This window comes from Gopherus flavomarginatus, chromosome 2 (genome assembly GCF_025201925.1).
Source record: "Gopherus flavomarginatus isolate rGopFla2 chromosome 2, rGopFla2.mat.asm, whole genome shotgun sequence".
Taxonomy (NCBI): domain Eukaryota; kingdom Metazoa; phylum Chordata; order Testudines; family Testudinidae; genus Gopherus; species Gopherus flavomarginatus.
This window is the reverse complement of record NC_066618.1, coordinates 120,519,757-120,532,106: the sequence shown is the minus strand read 5'-3', so window position 1 is coordinate 120,532,106 and position 12,350 is coordinate 120,519,757. Positions and strand designations below refer to the sequence as shown.

The 12,350-nt window shown below is 44.2% G+C and overlaps 1 protein-coding gene across 4 annotated transcripts in view; it reads right to left on the bottom strand.

The window, feature by feature from the left end:
* Window positions 1-12,350, bottom strand: part of LOC127043896 (dynein axonemal heavy chain 5-like) — a 644,537-nt gene that overhangs the window by 271,026 nt on the left and 361,161 nt on the right. For 3 of the 4 annotated variants that reach the window (XM_050938120.1, XM_050938119.1, XM_050938121.1), the window contains 7 exons: window positions 11,580-11,678; window positions 10,710-10,891; window positions 6,267-6,386; window positions 5,410-5,611; window positions 4,079-4,174; window positions 798-971; window positions 614-703 (listed from right to left, as the gene is read on the bottom strand). In XM_050938120.1, coding sequence (XP_050794077.1) covers window positions 614-703; window positions 798-971; window positions 4,079-4,174; window positions 5,410-5,611; window positions 6,267-6,386; window positions 10,710-10,891; window positions 11,580-11,678 — 963 coding nt within the window. The other variant, XM_050938122.1, reaches the window with a different exon arrangement.

Here is a 12,350-nt window from a genome sequence, read left to right as displayed (position 1 = left end):
ATTTATTTTTATAATGTTGTGCTCATATAATGGATTAGATTGTGCCTACCAGGCCTTTCCTCATGATGGTCAAAGGAACCAAACAGGTGTGGAGAATGTAGGCCAAGCCATTTTGGAGATCTGATGTGCCAAACAACTTAGAAAGATATTTTAAAATTCAATGAGGAAACTTTTAAAACACCTTCTTACACTCCTTTCCTCATTTTTATCAAACTTACCTACAAAAATTGTACACTGTAATATGAGACGTGGCATGTGCAATTTCACAGAGATTTGTTTCTTTCAATCGTTTGTTGAAACACTGGTCTACAGAGCAGGGCAATATGGGGCAGGGGCAGACCCAGGTGAGGACAAAAGGAGTGACCTGAGTTACCTACTAGGACCAAGCAGCACAAGGTGATTGGGAAGCAGCTGTGATTGGCCACAGAGGGAACTGGCATTACCACCAGAGGTCAGAAACTAGAGTAGTCAAGTATGGCAGGAGCTTCTAGGATCTGAGGGCCAGGCCTTTAAAGTTGCAGAGGAATGGATATAAGGGAGATAAAAATAAGCTATATTATTGGCATGTTCTTTTTTTTTTATGAATTTAGCATTTCCCCCACTAATTTCCAACCTTCAAAAGTGCAGTCTTCTTTTTTAAAAATTTCATTGGATGGTCTATTTTTCTGAACAACTGCCGAGCCCACATAATCTTCCCAGTTACCTGCAATGGAGCAAGGTTTAAGTTTATGTTTTCATTAACATAAAACAGAAAAAAGAGTAAAGATCTTTTTCTCTCGCCTTAGTTTCATCCTTACAGGTGGTACGTTACGAGGCATAGGCGGATTTTCTTTTTGCTTCTGGTAGAGTTTTCGAACCAGATCTAATTCTCGGCTGTATCGCTGAACGACGATTATATTTTTTTCAGTAAGATCAATATGGTCTTTACCAAGGTGTTCAAATTTCATCAGAAGTCCCAACATCTGTTCAGTCTAAAAAGAGAGATTGGAGATTTGCAGTAAATGCTCCATCAAGATGGGAATAGCTTAATAAGTTGTCATTGTATGTTTATAACTGGTTAATTTATTTTATTGTGAACACAGAACAATCCTATCTAATAGGTTAATTTATTAAATTCTCCCTTAGTTCTAATATCATGTTTAAAATAATCTGATTTGTCAAAAAGCTACCTACATAGGATAATGGAGCAATATTTAATTTCTTTCTGACTTTTCTCCAAATGATCATTTAGCCACACACAAATATGGTGTAGAGTACTCCTGGAATTCTGTGCCACTACATGTGGGAAGAATTCATGACCCCCACAGGTTTCTTTGCTTCTTCGCAGAAAACGATGAGGAAGCAAAGGGAAGCAGCAAGATCTGTGACGCACCGCTCCCCAGCAGCGCAGAGGTGTCGTTTCTGGTGCCCAGAGCAGCTGGCAAAGGGGTGAATCACTATGGTGGGTGGCAGGGCTGAGGACACCCCAACCGGAAGCTCTGACCCTGCGTCAGGCTCAGTTGCTGGTCCTGGCTGAGTTGGGCAATGAAAGGAGTTCCTCTTCCCCTGCAAGGAATGGCTAGGGCCAGGACCGGGTCAGACCCCACCCCCAGAAATCTCCCCCAGCTGCAGGTAGCTCCACACCCCATCTCTGTATCCTGCCCCCATCACTCCTCAGCGTGGGAGTGGGGCACTGTAGAGGGAGCTGCTCTTCTGTATGTCTAACCCCCTTGCATCCATACCCCCCTTACCCAGATTCCCCCTCCGCCGCACCTCACCCCCTGCATCCAGAGCCCCTGTGCACCCAGAACCCCCCACATCTGGAACCCCTGCCGAGCCCTACTCCCCCTGCCCCCGGACTCCTACCCCACTGAGCTCCAATCAACTGTACCTAGATCCGCACCCCACCAAACCCCACTCACCCAGTTCTCGGACACCTCCGTTGAGCCTCTCACACCCAGACATCCCCCAAAGCCCCAGCCACCTTCACCTGGACCCCCCTGCGAAGTCCCATTCCCCCTGCACCGAGAACTCCTCAACGAGCCTTGCTTGCCACACACATGGATGGGGGACTAAGGCTGGCTGTGTGTGCAAAACTCTGTCCCTCTCACTTGCTATAATGGTGTGTCTGGCGTGGAGGGGCAGGGCCCAAGATGTTTCTGGGGTGGGCCCAGTCCTTGCACTGTGTCAGGGTTGGGTGCATCCTCACCTCCCAGTCTGTGTCCTGGGAAAGGAGGGGACCTGCAGAGTGATCTCCTACTTCCGTGCAGCCAGTGGTCTGTGCTCCCCATTGCCATGCTGGAGCCTCCACATTTAAATTGTTGACAAATAAAATGGCAGCATTTTTCAGACTTTTAAAATATTGTGCACAGAATTTTTTTTTGTTGGTGCAGAATTCCCTCAGGAGAAAGTAGAGTAGTACCTCCACCTTTATCAAGACTCAGATTCTGCCAACAGCACCACAAGGGCAGATTCCTGACATCAGTGGGGCTCTGTGCAGGCACTGAGGTCTGCTCACATAGATTTTTTCAAAATTGGGGCCCAAATCTAAAATCAGTTCTGATTTTAAAGACAGCTCACAATGTTGATTTCTTTATTTCATTTCAATCTGGAAGGAGGAGCATAAGAACTGCAACAGAGAAAATATTTTGAATGAGCTGCTGGGTAATATATTTTTTAAACTGAGTACAGCTCTTTTCTGTGTTGTGTTGTGTATTGGATGAAACCTTATTATGGGCTGAGTTAAAACTGATGTGTGAATGCACTCTTCACTTAAGATAGTGCTAAGAAAGACTTGAGAGGCCATATCGAAACATGGCAAAACAGAGCCTGTTCAGAAACTAGCACCATGTGGGTGGAGAGTTCCACTGAGGATTGTGACTCTGTGTGTGAGTGAGAGATAGACAAACGGTCTGACAGAACAGAGACAGGTTAAAAGGCCAGAAACCAACCAGGAAAAAGCAAGCCAAGCAGGAGCCTGTGAACACAGTGTATGACCTTGGAAAAAGCTAGAAAAAGAACTTTTTGCTCTGGTGTTGGCTAAAGAGGCTTTAGGGGACACAAACTAATAAACTATTCATCTATTTCTGGTTCCTCCTATATTTGGAGAATATAAAGAAACAAGATTACAGTAAGGAAAATACCAGACTCCTTCATCAATTACTATCTCAACCTGAACTATCTGAAGGGCTCTGAACTTTGACTAGCAACTCAGGTCAAAAAGGGGCAACACTTGGAATAGTTTCAACTTGATTCTAATTCTTTTAAATTTCCACTCCCCATTTTCCCCCTAATAATTCTTGTAATGTAAGCACAATTAGGAATGGAAAAAAAAAAGCCAGCCAACATTTTAGAAGCAATAGGGGGCCAATCTGTAACACATTTTTTAAAAGGAGGAAATATTCATCTTAACAACATGTCTGTCTGTCAATTTAGGTGTTTATATAACTTGCCTTTGTAAAAGGAACAACCAACCATTTTGCTCTGAGGCATAGAGAGGCACATAGGCGCCATCCTTCTTAGCTCCCCTGGGGTGCTCCAACCCCTGCTACACCACGGGCCCTGCCCCCACTCCACCCCAATGTACCAATGACAAACTGTAGGCTGGAGTAGAGAGCAGAAGGAAAAAAAGCACTGAAAGGAAGCAACAGAAGAAAAGCAAAACTGCAGATAGGTTGGAGGAGCAGAGAGGAACCAGGGCCTGTGAGGTAAATTGGAGAGCTAACGACAGAAGCTCCAAGAGAAGCAATTTACTATTTTGTTGCATCAGCAGGGAAGAAGTAAGAGCCAGGAGCAGAAAAAAGAAAGACAAAACAGAATGAGGAAGATGAGAGGGACAAAAGATGTGAGGAAGACAGAATAGGAAATTGGCACTTGATAATTATCAGCATTTAAATTTCCAATATTTCTGACTGAGCGCACTTGAGCTTGAAGAGTTTGCCAACACTGCTCAAATCCTCTGATATTATCTCACACCGAACAAGCATTGTGGCCTGATTTCCAAAAATTCTGAACACCTGCAGCACGCAGAGATTCCAATAGGATTTGTGGGTGCTCAGCACTTCTGAAGGTCAGATTTTTTACTTGCAGAATTACTCACAGTTAAAGATTTCTCAAACCAAGAATCCACTAATTCTTGCATTGACTGGTGCAGACCTTCAATTTGATTCTTAAATTCAAGGTAATCTTTCTCAAACTGAAAAGGGGGAGAGGGTAACAAAACAAAACAAAACCAAAAATGGATTATATGATGCCATTAATTTTCATGTAAAGCCACCCTCTTAGAACCAATACAGTATTTGCATATTCTGCCCATTAAGTGTGTTCAGCACTGTACAGAACAGTCCAGTGACAGAGCTCGTAACCTCCAGGAGTTTACATGCTAGATCAGACAAACACGAAACAGTCAGCAGGACTACTCTTCATGATTTATATTGAAAGTCCATTGTGAAGAATCCTGTGAGATTCTGAGTGACTTCATCATCTCACAAGAAGCACTCACCACCCTACAGAGGCAGCCCATGCTATACTCTCACCCAATCATTTCATATGTAGAAATGCCAAAAAAATACACATAATAAAAGTTAGAGATCTTGAAACAGCCCAAAACCCCAGCAGGCATCCAAATATGATTTTAAATGGACAACCACACAGCAAATATTACAGACATCAGAGCACAGTCCAGAAGTGCTCCAGACCTGAAACATAAAGAGCGATTTTCAGACTTTGCAAACCATGAGTTAGGAAGAACGGTAGTGCAATAAGTCAAAATATTTTTCACGTGTTGTAATTATAATCCGGATCTAGCAAAGCACATGGGCCCTGATTCAAGAAACTGGGGCCTTAAATATGGGAGTAGTTCCATCAGACTACTCATGTTCTTGGAGCACAGGCATAACTGCTTTGATGGAACAGAGTGTAAGAACTGCTATTAAAACAATCCAGTTTGAACTCTGGGGCCTGATTCCTCAATTCTTCCTCCTCTAATTAATCCTTACTGATGCAAGTAGTCCCATTGACTTCAGCATCATTGCCTGCATGAGTTAGGGTTTTCCAGATGGGATTCAAGGTTCATGTATCTCAAAAAAAAGGAAAAAGTTTTGTTTTCTAATTGGCATAAAATATGCTCAAGATTCAAGAAAAAGTATTTGCACTACTGGGCCATTAAGCTGTCACATTCACAACTAGTTCACTTATCTGTGTACAACTACCAGTGGTGAATGTCTAACAACTTAAAATTATCTTAATAAGATAGGAACATGTTAGAATTATAAACAAATTAATGCATATATTGTTATAAACTTCCTAATGGTTCTTTTGTATATTGTTTTAAAATCCACCATATTTTCAAGGAAATGCATAGTTTAAAGTGACTGATTTAGATTTTCACAAGTGTTTAACATTTCTGATTATTATTTCTGAAATATGTACCTCTTGTTTCCTGTGATCCAGAACATCATAGGTTTTTGATCTGGTGTTTGTAGCAATCATCTGGTAATGAGCATTGATCCTTTCAATACCTTCTATTTTTATATTCTGTAGCTCTAAAAGGCCTTCCATGATATTGCTTATATCTGAAATCTTTTCCAAGCGTTTACAGAATGCATCAAATTTTCCAAATATATAGTTTTCACTGATGACAAAAAAGGCAAAAGAGAGACTATCATACACATATAGAATAAAACATACTGCAAGAATTTCTAAGATTCAGATATATTCTTCCGGTACTTGCACAATGTTTCTCTTTTTCTAAAACGTACTCTTATTAGTGCAGAATCAAGTAAATCACTTTTACGATGAGTATGAAGTACTTAATGCTTAAATCTTATATGTGCCAATTTTGGTCCTAATTGTAATTGTTTTACATAAAAGAGTATCTCCAATTATGTCACAGTTTTCAGAATATCACAATTTGGCCTTATAATGTTAAGATGCCGGCTGAAGGCCTTGTTCTACAGTGCTGATTCAGGCAAAACTCTCATTGGCAGTATGATTAAGGACCTGATCCAAAAGTCCACTTATGAACATGCTCAACTCTAAATACATGCATTAGTTCAACTGAAATCTCTTTGGGCCTATATGGGTACCAAATCTGTGACAAACTGGCAAAACTTGTCACTGAAAATTTTTTTCTGAGTAAAAACTGCAGGATCAGGTCTGAAACATGCTACAGTTTATATTTTCACTGAATGTTAAACTCTCCAGTTCATCTGTACATATGTTGATTGCGCAGTTATAAATTATATAAATGGACATGATTTGATTCAAGGACAGAATGAATGATTTACCTGAAATCGAACTGCCGATCATTTGGATTTTCCTTTACCTTCTCCCTTACTCTCTGAAAATATGTTTGATATTGTTCATTGAGATAAATACATTCTTGTATTCTCTTTAATAATTCTTGCCTAAAAAAAAAAAGTGAACAGAAGACAAACTTAAGAAACATAGAGAGCTGCACAAATGATTACAATAATAGAACATTTCAGCTACATAGACATTTGATCAAGTCCAGTACTTAGAAAATATTGTATTAACATTATAAAGAGTAACCTGATGAGATGTGGACATAGATGTATATAAATACATCCTTCAAAATGTGAAGAGGACTAAATTAAAATGTTCATTTTAAAACTGTTTTACAAGATAGAATTTTGTTTTATTTTATTGTTTTATTTCATTTTTATTTTGTTTTACTGGTGTTGGACCAAATCCTGACCCTATTACACTACCCAGCACAGGTCAGATAGGAACTGCCTACACCATGTAGCCTGTTCAGTTCCTGTACATTAGCCATTTTTTATCTCTATAAACTGTGTCCTTGTTTCCAGGAAAGTTTGGATTCTCCTCTTCTTAGGTAGGATCAAACATCAGAAAAGTCTCTTGTTTCCTTTAAATGTGAACATCTAGAAAACCACAATTCCCAAGGCCACAGGCTGGGTTCAATTCATGTGCAGTAGTTTGACCAATCTTGACATAGCTACAGTAAATTAAACAGTGGGCATGAGGAGGCCGTATAATCTGTTATTTAATCTGTGAAATAATGGACTGTTATTACATATATAGGCCAATTAGTTGTAAAGAGCATCATTCTGTTAGGACTTTGTCACTCTGTTTCCAGAATGTTTGTCAGAGCAAAGGAATCAGAAATTAACAAACGTAAAACCTCATGAATTCACCCTATTGACTCAGAGACTTCTGCAAACAAAGTGAATAAAACAAAAAGAATGCATTAGAAATTAACGTTGTTCAAGTACATTAAAAATTGTATTTTCATTTTATTTATGATCATTCTTTATCATAAAGGATACAATTTAGTCATGGAGGTCAGGGAAGTCAAGGATTCCGTGAATTCACTCAACTTCTGTGGCTTAAACTGTGAGCAGCTGGACCCGGGGCTGTGCACTGCCCTCCTCTCCCTCAGTGGCTGTGGCCGGGGCTGGAACAGTACCCTCTCCCCCTTCTCCTGCCCTGCGGCTTTGGCTGGGGCAGGGATTGTGTGTTCCTCCCCACCCCGTAGCTTCAGCCGGGGTGGAGGTTGCACATTCCCCCCACCCTCGCTTGGGCTGGGGCTGTGCCCCTTACCATTCATGGGTAAGGTCAGGGCTGGAGAGCCTCCCACCTGCAGGGCTGAAAGGAACTTAAAGGACTTACCAGCACTCCGGAGTCCGTAGGAGGGGACGGGGCCTCAACCGGAAGAGGTGTGGCCTCTATCGGAAGAGGCGGGGCCTTTAAATCCCTAGGCACTTTAAATCAAGATTTAAAGGGCCTGGGGCTGAGGTAGCAGCAGCTACCGCAGTGGAACCCCGGGCTCTTTAAATCACCATCGGAGGAGACCCCAGCCTCTGGCAGAGCTTTAAAGGGCCTGGGGGCTCCACTGCAGTAGCAGCAGACAGGAGCCCCTGACCCTTAAAATCGCTGCCTGAGCTCTACCGCCACTACCCCGTGGCTCCGGCAGGCTCTGGGGATGATTTAAAGGGCCCGGGGTGGTAGTGGCTACCTGAGCCCCGAACCCTTTAAACTGTCCTCGGAGCCCTGCTGCCGGAACCCTGGGGAGGCAGCAGTGGGTCTCCAGCAGCTATTTTAAGGGCCGAGGTGGTAGTGGCTGCTGCAGCCCCAGATCCTTTAAATAGCCGCTGTAGACCCTGCTGCCCTGGGGATGATTTAAAGGGCCTGGGGCGGTAGCTGCGGCAGGTGTCCCAGGCCCTTTAAATCACCGCTCGAACCCCACCGCCATTTCCCCAGGGCTCTGGCGGCACGGCTCTGGCAGCAATTTAAAGGACTTGGGGCTCCAGTCGCTTCTGGGAGCCTCAGGCCCTTTAAATTGCCGCCAGGGGAAGCCGATCCGCCCCAGTACGGCGCACTGGCTCTTGCCAGTATGCCGTACCAGGGCGTACCAGCTTACTTTCACCTCTGCCCACCTGTGACTGCGGCCAGGGCTGGAGAGCCCCCACCTGTGACTGCGGCCAGGGCCAGAGATGTGTGGACCCCCTCCCCTTCAACCATGGTTGGATCCAGGGCTGTGCATTGCTGCAGCTGGGGTTGGAGCCAGGACTACATGTCTGCGGGGGCTGTGAACTCTGCCCCTCCCCTCTCCCCTCACTGCTTTGGCTGTGGCCAAGGCCGAAACCAGAACTGTGTCCCCTTTCGTGATGGTGAGGCTCTGGCTGTCCGTCTCCCCAGTCTCTCCCCCCCGCCCCATGGCAGGGCTCCAGCTGTCGTTTTCCCCCCCCTCCTTTTATTTTCAGTAAAAGTCACAGACAGGTCACAGGCTCTCATGAATTTTTGTTTATTGCCCGCAACCTGTCCGTGACTTTTACTAAAAATAACCATGACAAAATCTTATCCTTATTTATAATGTACATACCAATATTCTGTCATGTGCTGGTTAAATGTAATTACGTTTTTCTACACACAAAGAGCAACTAGAAATTTTCAGTATGAATTACTTTTATGTCACTCATGCTTGTAATCTAGGTGTCATCTTTGACTTGATCCTCTCTCTAGATCCTCACATCAAGGCTATGTCTAAATCTTGCTGTTTATTCCTGCAGAAGATCTCTAAAATGCAGTCTTTTCTATCCACTCACAAACAGAAAACTCTCGTCCAGGCTTTCGCAATCTTGTTTTCACTATTGCCACATCCTCTTCTCTGGCCATGACAAATACAATCTCTCGCCTATTGATCAGTATACATAGGTGAATGAGGACAGATACAGAGATGGATTTAAGCAGGAGGCCACAACTTTATTAACCCTGGGGAAGGATTCTATCTGTGCGGTCTGCCCCATCTGTCACATACTAGGAATTTAAGTAGGTCCAGTGCAGTAGGTTACAGGGCTCCCACCACTTAACACGTAACTCTGGGTAGGCTCTCCTCTGCCTACCTGTAGGATTCAGCTCACTCTTCTGAATCCTCTCCCCTAAAGGGTGACAGAGGGTACCAAAGAGATCACTTGGACTGCGAAGATATCAGGTCTCTCCTTCACCCATAAGCACAAGGTGCAAGTCTCTCTTAATTCTGGAAGACGGTCGCTTGGCCTTTTAGCCACACTGGATACCCTGTACCGCTTGCAATGAACATTCATTCCCATTATTAATATTAATTTCTAACTTCTATTCCTTCTTTGTGCTTTCTCCTATGCTTCCCCTCACTCATGGGAGGAGCTTCCCATAAACATCCATAAAACCATCTCATTGTCCTCCTGCAAATTCCTCCTTAAACTCTCCTTTGCCATGATGCTACAAAAAATTTGACAATGATTAGGCAGCTGGTGCTGACACCACAGCCTATCATGCTAATCAACATTGTCTCATTGTTTCCTTGTATTCCCCCATTAATCTGTCTGTTTCCCTTTTATTATTTATTAGTTGTATTGCAACAGCACCTAAGAGTCATGGAACAGGAGCCCACTGTGCGAGGTGCTGTACAAACACTGGAAAATGGTCCCTGACCCAAGCAGTTTATAATCTAAGTACAAGACAAAAGATAACAAATAATAGCCATCATAAATAATCAAAAGGAAACATAGTGAGAGAGAACAGAACTACAGTCTCCAAAAAAAAATCCGAGAGTGCTTTAACTTAACTTGCAAGCCTACTGTGGATCCAGCTTTCCTAGGCTGGAAGCTACATTGGCACCATTAAATCTGGCAAAGTTAACAATCGCCACACTGAGTCCCTGTAGCAACATGTGCAGACCAATAGCAGTACAAGCAAGTTCCCACTCTGCTCCTAACAGAGTACACACCCACACTGAATATGGTGCAAACTTACCCCCTTCGTAGTGTTTGCCTTTATTGTTGACTTAAGTACACACAAAGCACAAACCTGAGCTTAAGCTTTCTCAGCTTGCCTGTCCCTAGGGTTTTCTCTCCAAAGAACCTCTTTGTTCCTACTCCTAGTTTCCTCTGTCTGCGTGTGCTTTGCATCAAGAAAGTCGTGATGACAAAATACTAGCGTTTTTAACTGTTCTATTTGCATTTTAATGGCAATCTATATGCATAAGCCCTGATCCAGCAGAGACGTACACATGTGCTTAATATTATGCACTCTGAGTATTCCCGCTGAAGTGAATGGAAGCATTCACATGCTCAAAATTAAAAACTTAGTTACTTGGCTGAATCAGGGCTTACACAATATTACTTTGTAATAATGTTCATATTTAACCTATGAATTTTCTATTAGTCTTAACTAAAGAAGAAGGTAAAACTAGTAAGAGGTCATGTTACCTGTCCAGGTCCCAGATTTTCAAAACACCTTCACTTAGATATATCTTGCATGTATTAATCATCTGGTTAGTGATTTTGAGGAGAAGAGAAGTCATCTGTTCTGATGTATTATAGTATGGTGATGTACTGTAAATCATACGAATACTGTTCATTAAGCTGGGTATGTGCTCCACAATTGCTGCCTAAGACACAAAAGGGAAAGGAAAAAATGAGCAATTCAAATTTCCTAAAAACTAGTAAATATGAAAACCTACTGCAAACCTTGAAGAGATGCACACAAGGAACTAAAGGGACAATCATATTAGACAGTTCTGCACAATTTACTATCAATGGCAGTTCCTTTCAGCACCAGCGGTGGGTGGGACTTGGGAGAATATCACCCTGATTTGTTCCTGCCCCTGCATTAGCACCTGCAATGGCAGATGTCTGCTACATGAGAACAGGGCCGGCTCCAGGCACCAGCTCAGCAAGCAGGTGCTTGGGGTGGCCAAGGGGAAGGGGCGGCATATCCGGCTCTTCGGCGGCAATTCAGTGGCTAGTCCCTCGGTCCCTCTCGGAGGGAAGGATCCGCCGCCAAAGAATGAAGCGGCGGTAAAGCTGAAGTGCCGCCGATCGCAGCTTTTTTCTTCTTCTTCTTCTCTTTCCTCCACCACTTGGGGCAGCAAAAACCCTGGAGCCAGCCCTGCATGAGAAGTAGTATTTTTCCATTTCTGGGAGTTCTTTGAAATCTATACATTCAACTCAACAATTGTTTGGGCACTACATTTGAAAATGGAAAGGGAGACTCATTCTCCCACTGGGAATAATAGCTCTTTTTTCTCTTCTAAGTTTCAGACTGTCTAAATGCTTTATTTAAAAAAAAATACTTACAGGTGAGGCTTTACCAAGTGGACCGAAGAACTTATCCAGTGTATATAAATATTTTACATTGTCTTTAGCTTCATTGGCAGCATTTGTTACATTACCATCCTGAAAGGGAAAAGGCAACTAAAATTAATAGCATTTAAGTGAGGGGAGGGCAAACTACAGCCCGTGGGTCAGATCTGGCTTTCAATCCAGCCCACGGAATTGCCAGCCCCGTGGTGCAGCTGAGCTAAGGCAGGCTCCCTGCCTGCCCTGGCCCTGTGCCACTCCCAGAAGCGGCCAGCACTATGTCCCTGTGGCCCTGGGGGGGAGCAGAGGGCTCCATGCACTGCCCTCACCTATAGGCACCTCCCCTTGCTGCTCCCATTGGCTGGGAACAGGGAACCACGGCCAATGGGAGCTTGGTGGTAGTACCCACAGGCCAGGGCAGCGCACGGCAGAGCCACTTGCCCCACCCCACCCCCAGGAGCCACTGCTGGACATGCTGGCACTTCCAGGAGCAGCGCGGGGCCAGGGCAGGCAGGGAGACTGCCTTAGCCCCTCTGCATGCTGCTGCCACCCCGGAGCTGCTCAAGGTAAGTGGCACTGGGTCGGAGCCCATAACCCGCCCCCCAACCGCCTGTCCTTAGCCCCCTAGTCCCCTGCCTTGAGCCCCCGCCACACCACTCCTGCACCCCAACTCCCTGCCCTGAGGTCTCTGCCACACCCCGCACCCCAAACCCCTGCCCAGACCCCCCTCCTGCACCGCACACACCTCCTGCATGCCAATCCCTTGCC